General features: G+C 38.0%; 1 protein-coding gene across 1 annotated transcript in view; it reads left to right on the top strand.

Moving 5' to 3' along the window:
- Nucleotides 1-2,598: 2,598 nt before the first annotated feature.
- LOC107559574 (gamma-aminobutyric acid receptor subunit beta-2-like) overlaps nucleotides 2,599-18,264 on the top strand; it is a 43,845-nt gene continuing 28,179 nt past the window's right edge. The window contains exons 1-3 of the mRNA XM_016243457.1: nucleotides 2,599-2,853; nucleotides 2,945-3,036; nucleotides 3,627-3,694. Of these exons, the coding sequence (XP_016098943.1) occupies nucleotides 2,780-2,853; nucleotides 2,945-3,036; nucleotides 3,627-3,694 (234 nt within the window). The 5' untranslated portion in view covers nucleotides 2,599-2,779. The remainder of the gene's footprint in view (nucleotides 2,854-2,944; nucleotides 3,037-3,626; nucleotides 3,695-18,264) is intronic.

Here is an 18,264-nt window from a genome sequence, read left to right as displayed (position 1 = left end):
CTGGTCCTTTGCTGGTTTAAGCTGGTCCTTTGCTGGTTTAAGCTGGTCCTTTGCTGGTTTAAGCTGGTCCTTTGCTGGTTTAAGCTGGTCCTTTGCTGGTTTAAGCTGGTCCTTTGCTGGTTTAAGCTGGTCCTTTGCTGGTTTAAGCTGGTCCTTTGCTGGTTTAAGCTGGTCCTTTGCTGGTTTAAGCTGGTCCTTTGCTGGTTTATGCTAGTCATGTGCTGGCAAATCCCAGCATCCCAGCGTCAAAACATACCTTTACATACTTTTATGATAGAAATGCAGTGCCATCATGACGTTAACTACTAGGCATGTCCAGTTGTCAGACACCACATAATATATTTATTATAATATACACATAATATAGGTTTTGGGTATTCTCACTCCAAGTTGAACTTAAAAGTTGGCAGCCCTGAAGCTGGTCTTAGCTGGTTTTTAACTTGAAGTAGCTGGTTTTAGGGAAAGTCAGACAAGGCAAGTACAGGACCGATGTTTATTGAAGCTGAAAAACTCTTGCAAGAAGCTCTAGTTTGCTTATAAGCTGGTTGGCTGGTTGGTCTTCCAGCCTGGTCGTAGCTGGTCAGCAGGCTGGTTTTAGAGGGGTTTTGGCCACTTCTTTAGCTGGTCAGGCTGGGAGACCAGCTAAAACCAGCTACTTCCAGCTTAAACCAGCTAAAACCAGCCAACCAGCCTATAGGCTAAGCAAACTAGACCTTCTTGCAAGAGTTTTTCAGCTTCAATAAACATCAGGGCTGTACTTGTCTGACTTTCCCTAAAACCAGCTACTTCAAGTTTAAACCAGCTAAAGCGTAGGCTGGTTTTAGCTGTTATTTTCAGCAGATTGCACAGGTACATCTCCAAGAGGTCTGTTAAAGATCGCTTCATCTGCTGTGTACAAACATCTGATAGACGTCTTTAAGATGTCAGTTTTACATTCAATCTAAATCATAAACATCTTAAAGACATCTTCTAAACGTCTAGTTGACATCTGATAGGAAACGTCCAATAGACGTATTGCAGATGAGCAAACACTCTATAAAATACGTCTTGCAGATGTAAATGCAGACGTCTCTGTGATGACTGTGTGCTATCAGGGTAGTTGATGTCTAGTTTGCTTGATATACTCTTTAACCTGTTGCTAAAAAAGCAACCGATATTTATTGAAGCTGAAAAACTCTTGCAAGAAGCTCTAGTTTGCTTATAAGCTGGTTGGCTGGTTTTAGTTGGTCTTCCAGCCTGGTCGTAGCTGGTCAGCAGGCTGGTTTTAGAGGGGTTTTGGCCACTTCTTTAGCTGGTCAGGCTGGGAGACCAGCTAAAACCAGCTACTTCCAGCTTAAACCAGCTAAAACCAGCCAACCAGCCTATAAGCTAAGCAAACTAGACCTTCTTGCAAGAGTTTTTCAGCTTCAATAAACATCGGGGCTGTACTTGCCTTGTCTGACTTTCCCTAAAACCAGCTACTTCAAGTTTAAACCAGCTAAAGCGTAGGCTGGTTTTAGCTGTTATTTTCAGCAGATTGCACAGGTACATCTCCAAGAGGTCTGTTAAAGATCGCTTCATCTGCTGTGTACAAACATCTGATAGACGTCTTTAAGATGTCAGTTTTACATTCAATCTAAATCATAAACATCTTAAAGACATCTTCTAAACGTCTAGTTGACATCTGATAGGAAACGTCCAATAGACGTATTGCAGATGAGCAAACACTCACATATTAAATACGTCTTGCAGATGTAAATGCAAACGTCTCTGTGATGAATGTGTGCTATCAGGGTAGTTGATGTTTAGTTTGCTTGATATACTCTTTAACCTGTTGCTAAAAAAGCAAGTGGATTAGCAAATACTTAAACTAATAACAAAACAGTAGTTGATTCAGAAGCGCCAGATTGTCATAGTAACAGAATTACCTCCTCTCCTAGGTTCACGAAACGGTCGTCCATAAAATGCATTGCTGTTCTGTTGTAAGTGATCTTAAAGATTCCTAAATGCATCTACTTTTGGAAGGCCAAATAAAGTGCTTTTGCTTTCGCCTAGAAACACACAGCGTCTTCCTGACATGCTGCTTCAACACTAACTGCGGTTACTGAAACCACGCCTTCTTTCTTTGCGTGCACATTTGGGCGGCATTATGCTAATATTTCCACATAGTGAGGTAGATATGTGGGGGCGTGTTAGAACGAGCCGTTTTAGGGGGGCGTGGCAGAGTCTTAACTTTGATAAAGAATATCTCTTTGGTTTTGAGACTTTAGTCTTTGCAACTTCAGGGATCTTATCTATGCACAATCAGCTTGTAACACTCCAAAGAGAAAGGAAAACTTGAAATCGCATCATATGACCCCTTTAACTGTAATATGTTGAATGGCTATGTTTTCTGTTTCTCTCACAATAAACACGTTCCGAAGAAACTCTCAGCGGCTCTTTATTCTGAGACCCTAAAGCAAACGTTAATGACTATGATGGGCTACCTGAAGTTCGGTATGACTGAAACCCCTTCGTGTCACCTTCAGGAACCCCTCAAGTTCCACATTCACACACAGGACTAAAAATGCTGCATGAGGATCACCTGATGTCTTCTTCTTCTTGACTTGGTTTATTCAGTCGTCCCTTTAATTTTTCCCCCGCAATGGAAACAGCTCATCCAGCATCATCAGGAGCTGCTCTTTGATCTGGAGCTGGCGTGTGCGCATGCGCAGCTCATTGCCTTCGCTGCACTGGCTTCAGTAAGTTGGATGTGTGCTGTCTTCATCATCACATCCGAAAGCGCATCAAAACTGTTGCGATGGAGAGTATCGGAAAAACCCCACATATCATCTTCTTATGTCCGCTGATCGTGGCTGTGGCGTGCGGGCAAAGGTAGGGTTGCATTTTGTGCCGTTTCAGAAAAGAAAATGCTGTGTCTTTGGATGCAAGAGGAATTTAAGAACATCTCGTCATATTATTGCAGTAGCAGAGACCCGAGCAATATGCCGGTGGTTAAAGACACCGTGGACAGACTCATGAAAGGATACGACATTCGGCTGAGGCCAGATTTCGGAGGTAGGCTAGCATGAGTAAAATTCGTATAATTGTTGCATTTGGATTGTCACGCGCACTAACATGCCCGATTACTCATGCAAACCTTGTTTATTCATCTCATGTCAATGCATGAGAAAAATGAACGCATGCTTATTTCCTGCAATTTTGCCATTTGATCGTTTCCCAGAGAGGGACGCTAACTTGGGGATCAATTCAATTTGCACCGCAACTTTTGTTGCATCATGAAAGCAAATGAAATGGCATGCTTTAAAATCTCCTTTGATGCACGCGCACACATACGAGTCCATCATAGAAGATGCTCAAGCTGTTATTGATAGAAGGACGCGTCTAACTGTGCATTTGTCAGTCATGCAGTTGCGTTTGTGCGTTCACCTCCAGTGGCTGTAACAAATCAACAATTTCATGCGCAATGCCACGTGAATTTGGGGTGTTGGTGTTTCATATACATATAATACATGCTGTTTCATATATAGAGTGCCACAAGAATGAGATTTAGTGTAATTTGGCACAATCTATACCTGGAGGTTCAAGTGTGGGTTTATGCATGCATGCAATTTCCCTTTTAATCATTTTGCCTTTCTCTCCATCAGGCGCTCCGGTGGCGGTAGGGATGAATATAGACATAGCCAGCATAGACATGGTATCCGAAGTAAACATGGTATGTGGCATGTTTTCCATTGGTGTTATGTGTCCTTCTGTTAAAATGCGCACCAGCTGATGTGGCTCACACATGATGATTAAATGTGAAACTGCAGAAGTTCACTGGCATGCTGCGGTATCTGCTCTGCATTTCGCTGCTGACATTTGAATTCAAAACACACGCGCACTGGCGCACTCGCAGGCGCACCCGCACGCGCTCCGCATGTCTCATGCCCAGCGGTTTGATAGAAACAGGCACGATCGTGGACGCACCTATACACGCTGTGACTTGGGTTTAATCGCACATCTAGTTCAAGGTGAGCGTTGCCCTCTCAAGGAGAAAGACGGCACGTGCCGCGGATGCTGACCGAATCACGCGTTTCTTTGTCGACAGAGACGGGTTTTGGGAGATGCACGTCTATAAACAGTATCTATCGACGTTTTTGTAGATGCATCTTCCTTTTAAAATGCGTATGCATTAAACTGTGATGTAAAGCAACATACTGTTGATGGGGACCCCTGAAAAGTTTATCTCGCGCAAGCGCATCCTCTGTCGGAGGCAGCTGCAATTGCAGGGGAATATGTATGGCTGTGAAATTAAAGATTTATGGCTCGTACTCATTGCAGCTTTATCATTTCAGCGGGGGTGATAGAGTTTGTTTTCGACTCATTTCCCAGTCGCTCCTTTTAACTCGATGAAGGTGAAGTGGCCTGTGCCAGGAGCTCTATATTTTCTTCAGCGATCTGTGTGGAAAAACAAAAGCATGCCTCTTTTGCCAGTCGAGTTCACACATATATTAATAGCGCTGTGGGTGGTGCACGCACGCAAATGGTCAGATCTATAATGGAAGCGATGTTGTTTCATTACATTTCATTAAACTTTGAATCTTACCTGTTTATCCTGGATTTGGTGCTTGAAGCAGGGCTTCAGCCAGTGTCCATCAAGGTCAGGATATCCCATGGACATAGAGTTGTTCGGAAAAGAAACTGAAATGAATAAAATCCAAAAATAAAATGGGAATTTCTGTACATTCATATAAATTGTTGTAGTTGTCCTCAACTTTAAAATATTTCAGCTACAATTTGCTCACTATAGGACAATTTTTTTTAAGTGCTTATACGTGATATTCCATGAGTAAGGTGAACTTTTCCCCATTATTTACTATTAGTATTTTTTATGTAATAGAATTATAGGCAGAACAGATGATAACTATTAAATAGGTTATATTTGGTAAATAATATACTATAGTTCATTGATACATTTACCATAATTAACCTATTAAATTGAACTAATTTTAAATACACCAAATGTCTATTTCTCTCTCTTTAAATGTGATTTTGGCCTTTCCCAGGTCTTGACCTTTTCGACTGTATCCAACGATTAAAATCATACATAAAACATGAGTTGGATTGGTATTCAATATCTTGACCTTCAACCTGGTCACCAACGTTATTTTAATAAAGAATGACAAAACAAATAATTGTATTATTTTTTTTATAAAATCGCAAACCTCATTGAAAATTAATTACAAAATAAAACAACTCTTAAAAATTGTATTTCGACCCTTAATGATCATTTTGACTTTCCATGTACTAATCATGAACGACTGAGAAAGTCATGGATATACAGCACTCAAAATAATGCTGTTTTAAGGCAGACAGACTTCTGGACGGATGCTTCATACTGTGCAGTGATGTGCTTACAAATGACCTTTATAGATCTGTCAGGTTTGCTGCTTGTCACGGTCGGGCTCTGAAATCCCGAAGAGTTGGGGAGAAAATATGAAAATCTTTGTTTTTTTGCAGCTCCAGCAAAATTGGATTTTCACTTGAGCTCGCAGCCGACAGGATCCTCAACTATCCTGAGGGTTGCCAGGGTTGATCTGGGAGCTTTGCAGCCATTAGTATCTGATATTTCCATTCAAAGCCAACATGCATCATGCTTCTCTCTCATGCTCGCCTCTTTGGCGCCTCGTACCAGTTTACGGTCTCATTAGTCCAGTGCGATGCCTGCATCTCAGACAGATGTACGATCTCTCAATTAGGAGCGGCACGGCTGCCCCAGGTGTCTTTGCGAGGCGTAACTGCTTCAAGTGTTTTGTTTTAAAGCGAAGCAGCCCCCTTCATCTCCTCCTGTCTGCCATTTCACACGCATGTAAACAAGGGCGTTCGCTGTGCTTTAAACGTGGCCAAAAAAGCCTCGACCAAAGGTCACCCGTGTTGTTTGGCAATGCAAATCTTTAGGCCAGTCTTCGCGAGATTTGACATTAAAATGCGGGCTATTTTTGGAGAAGAGGCAAACGCAGGCCGTGCTCTCTGGCTCGGGCGCTTTCTGATGACTCATTCGAGTTCGGAGGAAGCATAATATAAATGGGATAATATGATATTCTGATCGATCTGTTTGTCACCCATGCTTTTCGCACTGGCTGAGTGCATCTCCGGTTTGCTCGCATAAATTACGCTCGAAATGCCCTTTGTTTGCGGCCGGGACGGAGGACACGTTAAACGGTTTTCTCTGAAAACATAATAGTCACTTCAAAGGAAAAGATGGGAGCAGACTTGTGTTAGCTCATGGGCTAAATAATTACCGGGGCGGAAACATTGCCCTTATATGTATCATTATCCTGACAAGCATTAATTGCTTACATGAATAAGAGGCAGGGCCGCGCAATGATAGCCTGTGAAATAACAAATGGATGAAAAGACAAATTTAGACTCAATTAGATCGCTCGACTTAATTAGTACTAGTGTGCGTAATTGCTAATCATTTCTGGCTATAGTCAGTAAGTGTCTGTTTAGTCCAGTTTTATTGAATTCCGAGCTGATAAACAGTGTGTTATTTAGTGTTATTTTTACTCTTTGTTGCTATGACAACACCACCCTTCTCTAAAACTGCGGGCTTAATGTGGGTTCTTCTCTGTTTCAATAGATTGTGTTTAAGGCAAGGCTGCAGATTTGTGTTTTGATGGATTCTCTCGTACGTAACGTCGTGCCGTGTGCTTACATGTATGATTTAGCTACAGCCAGAAATAGAGGAGCATGGGTGTAGTCACATGATGTTCTCCCAGACAGCAGCAACTTGTATTATAATTTCATACACTGATGAGATCTGCAGCACATCTCACTCTACTGAGAAGCTTATTATAGTTCTTGCGAGGCTTTTTTTCTTCTCCGCTAATTTCTGCAATTAATTCAGCACGACCCGTTAACGTGCACGTAGCACGACTGCTTTTAGACTTTGACTGAGACATTTACGATTAAAGATTACATATTTAGAGAATGCAACTGCTGTGATGATTGTTATAGTTGCTTACTGAATTATGATTGGTCTTATCTTGCTTGCATTTATTTAACTGCTTACATAATCTTTTACTGTGTTGTGTCTGTGGTCATATATACAGTATATAGGCCTATATGTATATGTTTGCATAATGACTAATAAAATGTATAATTTAATTTAGTTTTTTTTTGATGCCAAGGATCCCCAAATATGATAAATTATGAAGTCAACCTTTTTTTTTTTTTTTTTTTGATGTGTAGGCATGCGTGATATTATAAAGACAACAATGAAGCAACTGGCATTTATGTCGTCATTTTTCTAAAGCCAAAAGCAATGGTTAAATATAATATGGAGTCAAAAAATACTTACAAAAGATACTTTACTTGCAAGTTCGTTGCTGATTTCAAATTACATGACAAAAATGGTAGTTAGTAACGTAATCTGCTAGATTATTGATTTTAGGTAATATATTCTGACTACTTTTTAATTACTTTTGACCTAACTCGTTTATCCTCTAGATTTGAATGGCATTGTTGTGTGCCATATTGATATATATATATATAAAAACTAACAAACAAAGAGAGAGAGAGAAAATATTCCATTGCATGAAGCATGAAGTGCATTAAACATCATGGTTTCCCAAACTGGTATAGAGAAAATCAATCAATAAATTATTAATAATTTTCTACCGTTGTGTGGATAATATGTAATCATGTAATCCATAAAAAAGTGACTGTAATCTGATATGAGCATTTTAAAATGTAATATAATCTAATTACATGTACTGAATCTGATCATGTAATCCAGATTAGATGTAATCCGTCACTACCCAGCACTAAGAAACACCTATATAAATTGTCTTATCCATGGCTACTCATTGCGTACATAGCTGTGATAGTTTCATGTGTCTCTTAGTCTCTTTATTCTTTTATATTAAAAAATTCAATTTATTAAACAATATATTTATTTACATTACTCCTGCAGTCATTTTATTCCTTTAAACTCATCTTTGATAATTAAAATTAAAAACATTTTTTTTGCAAGGAAATAATTTATTCATGCTTTAAAATGGCTTGAATATAATTCTACACCCTTGCCTCATTTATATATGTGGATTCATGAATATGCAAATTTGTCCCCGCCTCCACTCAATCGCACTAGTTTAGAGTATCTGCTCCACTTTCACTCAGTTAAAGGGACAGTGCACCCAAAATTTTTTTAAATTTTTTTTTATTCATTTACTCACCCTCAAGTCGTTCCAAACCTGTATGAGGTTCCTGTATGAGAACCAAACAGTTGCTGGTAGCCATTGACTTCCATCATTTTATGGACGTCAATGGGTACCGTCAACTGTTTGGTGGAGCAGATACTCTAAGCTGGTGCAAATGAGTGGAGGCGGGGACTAATTTGCATATTCATAGTTCCACATTCACTAAATGAGGCAAGGGTGTAGAATTAGAGTATTTGAATATCTTATTTCATGATTAACAGAAGAAAGAAACTCATACAGGTTTGGAACAACTTGAGGGTGAGTAAATGATGACAGATTTTCGCTTTTGGGTGCACTGTCTCTTTAACTGAAGTACTAAATGCTACACAACTACAAGTGGCAATATTGTATTAAAGAGATAGTTCACCCAAAAATGAAAATTCGGTCATTAATTACTCACCCTTTTGTCATTCCAAACCCGTAAATCCTTCGTTCATCTTCACAACACAAATTAAGATATTTATGATGAAATCCGAGAGCTTTCTGACCCTGCATAGACAGCAACGCAACTACCACGTTCAAGGCACAGAAAGATAGTAAAGAAATCGTTAAAATAGTCCATGTAACATCAGTGGTTCAACTGTAATCCTATGAAGCTACAAGAATACTTTTTGTGTGCAAAGAAAAAAAAAAGACTTTATTCAACAATTCTTGAATAAAGCGTCGTGGCACTCTCGTTGTTATTTTTTGCGACCTGATTTTCACTAGAGGGGTCTTTAAGTTATTAATTTAATTCATTTATTGTTTTGTCTGGCAAGTAGGCATGTAATAAGCAGGATAATGCTTTGCACAAGGTCCTGGTCATCCTCTGAGGGACTAGTTTGCTAGTATCTAGTATCACTTATATGTAAAAATCAAACACGGAATGTTTTCGTAAGAAAGTTTAATCATATAACAACATTAAAGTCTAATTTCCAAGCTAATTCTGTGAAGAGGTGCTCAGTTGTAGATTAATTTGAAACACCTGGTGTTTGGAGTCTGTCTGACATTGCAATAAACTTTGCCACTTAATCACGTCTTCGACATCAAACGTTTATCTCCAAACATGTCATCAACATCCTCATCACGGCACTTGCGGTTATGAGCTTAGATTAAGTGAAGTTAATGTGACAGATTTGGCTTGTGTGATCTGTTAATATATCATCCTGTGATGGGCTGTTAAATCAAACGTGTTTAAGTAGCTGTAAAAAACGCTCCGTTGGGAATGAAGGCTAATCGGGCCAGTCATGCTATTAGCACCCCGGGTGTGACCGCTGCATCTTAAGTCCATCTCTCTAACAACCTACAAAATTCAGAGGCTTGTGCTTAACCAGTCTTTCGCATGGTTTCGTTGTCATAACCTATTAATGAAGTCTTCAAGTCTGCAGCAGCTGTGCTGGTGTTTCTCTTATTTGGAGAGACACTGAGACTACGGCGGCGGTGATGTTAAGTGCCCCGTTATCAGCGTCCTCATTTGGCACTTTCCACAAATAGAGGCGAACAGAAACACTTTGGTCCCTCATGACTTATTTAAAGCATTAGAGGCGCACATCCCATGTTTTTATTTTTTTAATGAAAACTAGCCTAGAATAAGAAGTAGCTCGATTTAATCGTAAAGATTTTGTACTCAACCCTGTTACCACTTGATTTACCCACACAAAAATACATCTCTGCTTAAAATTGTGGAAAGCGTTGTTTGGAACATTTCTATTGCATGATGAAAGGCAAATAAATAATTACATTTTTCTCAATTTCTGCACTGATTGAAGTGTTGACTAGAGGTCGACCGATAGTGGATTTTGCCGATACCGATAGCTAGGTTGGACCACACTGGCCGATACCGATTAATTAACCGATAGTTTTAAAATTGATACTGAACAAAAACTAAAATAGTGCTTTATTAACAAAAACTGTACTGACCCATACTAGTAGTAGTAGTAAAAAAAAAACAGTAATAGTAAATGTTGAAATTAACACACTCTAACAAGGAACAATACTTACACAGCTTTCATTAATCTTAATGCTACAAATGGACTCTTATTTTAAAGTGTTACCATTTAATTTCAACAGTCATGCTTAAAGATGCACATCTTTAAATATATACACAAAGACTATAGCATTAAAATGATATACATATGGATATTGTATGTATACTCTCACACTTTAACTGCTTCTATTCTTGAACACTTGATGATTATCTAATCAAAATAAAAGCGCAGCGCTGAGTCTAGGAGAACTCACCGGTATCACACACACTCAGCAGCGGTCTAAAACAGTTTATTTAATCACCAAATGGACACAAGTTTACTTCAAGAATGAACAATTTGGCATGGATGAGTTTGAAGTTCGGTGTTTAAAAAACTGAGCAAATGGAAAGAGAAAGCGCGACCTATATTATAGCTCTATAAATGAAGCACACAGACTTTATTAGAGCCACAGAAAGACAAACATTTTGCTGAAAATGCACAATACACAATTCATTATGTACATTAACAACGATTCGGGACCAATATAATGTAATTTAAAGGAAAACTATGTGAATGGCGCTCTGTGGCGCGGCAGGATTTTCTGTCGGCTGCATTTAAATCCGCGTCTGAAGTTTCGCGCTCTGTTCAGCGTGCAGTATCACATTTTCGAAACAAATAGCACGTGCTGTCAGTGATTTCAACCACTAGAGGCCGCTCTCACACTGTGTAATGACAGCAGACCCTTCTCAGCCGCTCCAGCAATGGACGCAACCCGGAAAACTATCGGCATGGATTTTTGTCGATAACCGATAGTTCCAGCAATCAACTATCGGTGCCGATTAATCGGCAAAACCGATACGTCGGTCGACCTCAACTGTTGACCGCATTCATTAAGCTTGACAGTTCCACCCTGTTACTCAAGTTATTGTAAGAAAAAACGAAAAGCCTTGTACGTGTGATATTATATAAAGACATGTTATTTAACAATTAAACAACATGCATTTATGTTGTCATTGTTCTAAACTGTGTTGTTGGGGGTAACGCATTACAAGTAACGCGAGTTACGTAATCGGATTACTTTTTTCAAGTAACTAGTAAAGTAACGCATTACTTTTTCATTTACAACAAAATATCTGAGTTACTTTTTCAAATAAGTAATGCAAGTTACTTTGTTTTCTCATGTATTGACTTGACAGCTCTCCTGTCCTCATGATGAGAGAAAACAGGAGTGAGTGCAGACGTGTTGTGTTATTGCCGAAGAGTGTTGAACTTTCTTCTCCTGCGTCCTATTCTTCATGCAGTCCAGAATGGCCGAGGCTTATTCATTTCACTTTTGGTGTGAAAGGGCTTTTACATTTAGCAAAAATATATATGTTTTTTATATTAAAAACAAATAAGTAAGCCCAGCCCAGATGAGAGAAAGTAATGCAAAAGTAACGTAAAAAGTAACTAAGTACCACAAGTTACTTTTTTAGGGAGTGACGTAGTTAATGTGCAATAATGCACAACTACACTGTAAAAAAATATTTTTCTAAGTTGTACATTACAGGAGTACGTTTTACAGCCTTTCTACTCCAAATTTCACATTTAATTCAATGTTACTTGAAGTTTCTTTGTGAAATTTACTAGACATTTTCGAGTGTAGTAAATCCTACACCAATTTTTTAAAATTTGTTTATAACTTTCACTCCTTTCTAATTGATGCTTCCAAGACTATCACAAATAATTCTTGCAATTTTGGACAAAATCGTCAATGTTAACAAGCTAGACCTTTTTTATGCAGGCATAAAAACACGTACAAAGTAAACATTCATTAAGCATGACAATTCCACCCTGTTACACACATTATTGAAAGAAAAAATGATCAAATATTTTTTAAAGACCTGAACATGTGATATGATAAAGACGTGTTATTTAACAATTAAACAACTAACATTTACACTGTTAATGCTCTAAAGCAAAAAAATGTGTTAAAACATTATCTAGACTCAAAATAATCGATTGTAGTGTTAAAAGCATTGATCAAGCTCACAATTCCACCCTGTTACACAAGTTATTGTAAGAAAAAGTGATCATAAAATGTTTTTCTTTCATTTATGGGAAGTTTACCTATAAATACAGAAAAAAATTAGTTATCCAGCAGTGAGTGATGGCTTAATGGAAGATAAATTTGCATCCGTGTTTTAGTATATATGTGTGTATTTATTTTTTACATCACTGTAAAAAGTATTTTTCAAAATTGTACAATATTGGAGTACTTTTAAAACAGGAAAATACTATTTCAGTCTTTCTGCTTCTAAATTTCACAGCTACTTGCAATTTCTATGTAATTTTACTAGCAATTTTAGAGTGTAGCAAATCCTACACCAGTTTTTATAATTTTCTCTCCGTTCTAATCTAGGCTTCCAAGACGATCACAAATAATTCTTGCAATTTTGACAGAATCTTGTCCGTGTTAACCAGCTAGACCATGGTGTTGCATCATAAGTCCATCCTTAATGTTGAGTCCTGGTTTGGTATTTTTAAGCGTCGGCTTGCTCAAGCCAGTGGAAAGAAGTCGGTCCGTTGCAGCGAGAGTTACAGATCTTGTTCCAGTGACTTTCATTGCATACAAAGAGCTTCTTCTCATGTCTCAGACTTCTTTAGTTGCCGATTTTTCACATCACATAAAGAATTCATAACCGGTGCGCCCTTAATTAGTACATTTATGCTGCAGATTTAAAGACGTCCTTGATTAAATTAATGTGCACTTGCAAATTTCAGCTCTGTTAACGATGATTAAACAGCACAACCTAACAGAGGCTTTTTCACTCTTGCAGAACATCTCTGCTTCTCAAAACGCTTTAAAGGGATAGTTCAGACACAAATGACTATTCTGTCTTCCTTTACTCGCCTGCATGTTGATCCAAAGCGTAACTTACTTTCTTCTGTGGAGCTTGAAAGGATACTTTCTAAATAATTTAATGCTCGTGTTCAATGCAGCTGAATACTTTTATGGTGCATTGCATTTTTTTTCAAACCTAAAAGCTTCACATCCGGTTTCATTGTAATTGATTGAAAAAGAACAGCACAATTTCATCATATGAAATACTGTAAAAAAACAAAAACAAAACAGTTATTTTGTCAACAACCCATTATATATCAGTGCACCAATGCACTATTTTCATGCATGATTCTAGCAACAGAGAAATGGTGATAAATCCACTCGGTTGCATGTGAGCTCACAGAAGCCGCGTGTTTGCGTCTCAGTTTGAGATCTATTGATGTCAAAGAAGAGTAAACAGAGCCCAAAGAGGCATCTGCTACCATCTGTGACCATAGTAATTATGCTCACATTTGGCACTGAAGCCAAGAGGAAAGTTCCAAGCCCAGGTGTTCCACATTCTGTACCCTGGCATCCACACTCCGCTCAGAAAAAATGTATATTTAACCTCTTTTCCCAAAGATGTTAATCTACAGTCAGTGTTTTCCATTTTTCTCTTTGTGATTAATAACCGTAATACATCAGCATATGCTATATATGTAGTCCTGCTTCACTGTAGTTCTTCACTGGAACGCTGTGTTTAAAGAGCTCAGAATGGAGGAATATCATTTGGCATAAATATCATCAAAACATTTTGTTCATGCATAGCGCAAATCCTCATTCTTTATCAGAGGCTTAGCTCATCCAAAAATGAAAATTCTGTGGTTAGTTTACCCAACCTCATGCTGTCCCAAACACGATCTTTCTTACATGCAACACAAACGCAGATATTTAGCAGAATGTTCGTGTTGCTCTTTTTCCAAACGATGATTAAAGTGGTCCACGCGTCTTGCGTACTGTATTTCAAGTCTTCTGAAATAAAATGATAGCTTTGTGTGAGGAGCATTCATCAATTTATCCATGAAATCTGACTTCTTGTATCCATGCAATGCACAAGAAGCAATGACATTTAGCGTTATTGACCAGTGTTGGGGAAAGTTACTTTATAAAGTAGTGCATTATAATATTGCATTACTCATGAAAAAATAACTAATTGTGTTGCTTTTTATGGAAAGTAATGCATTACGCTACTTTTGCGTTACTTTTTGTCAGCTGGGCTGGGCTTGCTTATTATTTTTTCTTATAACAAAAGACACAAAAGTTATATTTTTGACAACTGTAAGGGCACCAAAAGTGAAGTTAATAAGCCTCAGGCTAAAGGAAGTGCCTCTGTTTTCTCAGATTTCTCTCGACACGGGGACAGGAGAAGTGTGAGTGAATAAATGGGAAAACAAAGTAACGTGTTACTTATTTGAAAAAGTAACTCGGATATTCCGTTGTAAATTTAAAAGTAATGCATTACTTTACTAGTTGAAAAAAAGTAATCTGATTATGTAACTCACGTTATTTCTAATATGTTACTGTACATAACATACTGTATATAAATTTGAGTTTTGAGGTCTCTGGTGGAAGACTAGTTTTTTCATTTTTCACGTCACACAAAACTATCATTTTTTTTCACATAGATCATTTTTATGGTGCTTTTTAGTTCTTTTTCTTGCTTGAAAGCTGCTGGTTCCTATTTGCTTTCATTTTATGCTTGAGAGCAGCATGAATATTCTTTATAACGTCTCTTTCTGTTTCCCTCGAAAGGAAAGCAAAGTTGCGTTCCAATTGACAGGGTCCCTACGGAGTATTCACTCTTCTCCTGCTCCCTGTCGAAGATGACAAAATGAGTTATTTCTGCAAATTCATAAATGTAATATAAACGACCATACTTTCATTTAATATATATCTGTATATAACACATTCATGTGTTATGAATTTAATGCAAATAAATTAGACGGTGCTAAATTGAGTGTTGTGTTGATTAATAATAAAATAAACTTGATTTAGTTATATTAGATGTGCATTTGATCTTATTTATCCATTGCACTTTATGCCTGCAAACAGCCACGTACTAACCACACCTGGGATTAATTAAACTCAATAAAAATGCTGAAGCCTCTAATCATTTTTACCTGGTTTATTTCAGTCAAATGTCTTTAAGTGCTGGAGTGATGCTAATTTACACAGTGGGTGAATTTCCTTCTCCACTTCCTGTGAAGTGATGTATCGATGCACCCTTATTCTCAATGTGTTTGGTCTGAACACGTTCACTCCCTTTGGACTGGAATCTCACAGGATGGTGGAATATACCCTGTGAAGTCCACTTTGCAGTTCACTCTCGGTTAATTGAAATGCACCTTAAATGATAGAGACATGAGGGTGACTAAAATTATTATTTTTTTTGAATGAAATACCCCTTTAGTGAAATACAGTTTCTATAGGTTTTTAAATTCTTCTTGATTTGATCAGGTTTATCAACAAAAATGCACAAGGTATGGAATTTGTTTCCAGAATGTTTCAATAAGCAGACATGATGAATAGGGTTTCATTAAACAGATAGTTCACACTAAAATTAAAATACACTCTTAAAAATAAAGGTGCTTCAAAAGGTTCTTCAAGCGATGCCATAGAAGAACCATTTTTGGTTCCACAAAGAACCATTCAGTCAAAGAAGCATCTCTTTCTTACCTTTTTATAATCTGAAGAACCTTCTTTCGCCACAAAGAAGCTTTTGTGAATCAGAAAGGTTCTTCAGATGTTAAATGTTCTTTATGGAACCATTTAGACAAAAAGGTTCTTCTATGGCATCGTGAAGCACCTTTATTTTTAAGAGTGCACTTGCATTATTTACTCATCCTCATGTCAGTCCAAACCTGCATAACTTACTTTCTTCTATGGAAGAAGTTGGTAACTAAACAGTTCTGTTGCACACAAGAAAGTAAGGCAGACAATTGTGAGACAACTATGAGAAACCATAAAAACCTTCATTTGACCCTTCATTGGTGTGTTTGGTTCATGCATGTGAATATCAGCGGCTCGTCGGTCTTCGGTCAGTTTCCTCAGTTCAGTGTCTGCTGGAGGAACTGGAGCGCTGAATGATTCATTCATCACAGGATCAGATACGGCACTATTTCTGCTCATTTCCAGTCGCAGTGACTCTCAGGCGTCTGAAAGTGAGTTTTGATTGAGTAACTTGTAGATCTGTGCTGCTCGAGCATCCAGTTCACTAAATAGAACCAGTTCAAAAGAATGATTCGCTCATGAACCGGACATCACTCCGGACCGTTTGTCTGAGGCTCTGGATTACAGGTAATAATGTTTTAAATAATGTTCAGTTTCTTGCACAGACTGATCGTTTCGCTTCATAAGACCTCAGTATATCATCAGGAGTCACTGGTATTTTGTGCTCCTTGATATGCTGTTTGTTTTTTTTTTACTTTCAAAATGACAGTAGCCATTGACTTACATTTAATGAACCACCAATGACCATGAATTCAGCTAAAAGTCTTCTTCGCTTTCTGCTAAAGAGAAAAAGTCATCTACATCTTGGATGGCATGAGAGCGAGTAAATTAACAGCACATTTTAATTTTTGGGTGAACTGTCCCTTTAAGACTCTGATGCTTCTCCTGAGGGAAACCTGCAGCGTCGATGCTCAGCACCATCCTTAACCTCCTCTACGCATTAATGACAAATGCTGGAGATGGGAGGATATTACGAGAGTCGACGGCTGATGATGGACCATCTGCATGCTCGTTAGGGCTTTTATAGTCATATCTTGGTTATCAGTAATTTGGATTCTTATCAGTCTAGTCTAAAAGAAATGTGGTGCAAAAAATTCTATTTGTGTACAGGATCATGTCATGGACAACTGTGATGTGCATATGTGTGTTCAGATGTGTTTAGCGTGTGTTTGCTCATGCTGAAGTGGCACATGCAAGACAGTGTGAGTCGCAGCTGGTTCTTCCATTGGCTTTTGAATCTGAGCGAGGTTTGATGCCTGAGAGTAAGTTGATCAAGTGTGCTGGTTATTTTTGGCCGGTTTTAAGAGTTCCCTCACAGGTCACCGCTGGAGAAGCACGGAGAGATAAATATGGGGCTAGAAACCGCTTGCCAGCGTTCAGCCAGCCCACTGCCCCTCAATCTCTGGCCACGCTGATAAACACATCCACAGCACTCCCGAAACAAACCCCAGATAAAATCAGGGGCATTTCATCCCAGGAGGCAAGAGAAAAGTGCATGCTCAAAAACAGTTCGGATGAGAAAATAATAATGGATGGTACAGAATTATAATGAGGCATTTTACAAAATATGAGCATAAAACATCAGCTGATGCTTCACTGTGATTGACTGATTAGACTGTCAGTGGGACAATGCTCGTCAACATATGGGCCTGAATGTGTCAGACGGGTGGGAATGGATGGGCTAATTACAGAGTAAACATCTCACACACTCGGACCTCATCACTTGTGCTCACATCCGAACTTGTAATGACTTGAAACACAGAGTGATTTGTGAGCGAGGCGGTGTTTAGTGAGCACTCAGCTGGGTTAAATGAAAAGGTGCATCTGCGAGCCTGACACCACCTGCAGTGTTTACACAGGATTATGATCTGAAAGTAATGATCAACAACCGCTAGTAGTAACTAATCAAGCAGACAATATATATTCTTGGTACAGTATTAGCAGCTTGATGAGACATTGATCGTGTGTCTTGGGACTGAAAATGATTAAATAAACATAATTTGCTTCATGCGGTAACATCTAAATCAATGAATTAATACCAATAAATTAAATTAATTCATATTTATATTTTAAATTAATATTATGTTAGTTTTATTGACTGTTTTCAACTGATTATACTAAGAAATATTTCTTAAACAGCAAATAAGGAACTTTAAAGCATATTAAGCTAGAAAATGATTATTTTATAGAATAATAACATTTTATAGTATTACTGATTTTCTGTATTTGTGATCAAATAAATGCATTCTTGGCGAGCAGAGATTTCTTTCCAATACATACCAAAAAAAATAAAAATAAATAATCTTACTGACCTCAGCCTTTTGAATGGTAGTGTACATACATTAAGACACGGCAAGAAAACTAAACTAAAGGATTCGACCAGGAGCAAAGAGCTCCTTAAAGTAACATTTTTACAGTGTTTTAAATATTAATATTAAATACTTAAATATTAATCACAGTATAGTTTTAAATATTAACCTCAGTCATATTAGTATTAAAT

Source organism: Sinocyclocheilus grahami, unplaced genomic scaffold (assembly GCF_001515645.1).
Source record: "Sinocyclocheilus grahami isolate Dianchi unplaced genomic scaffold, SAMN03320097.WGS_v1.1 scaffold692.1, whole genome shotgun sequence".
NCBI lineage: Eukaryota > Metazoa > Chordata > Actinopteri > Cypriniformes > Cyprinidae > Sinocyclocheilus > Sinocyclocheilus grahami.
This window is presented reverse-complemented; position numbering and strand designations above follow the sequence as displayed.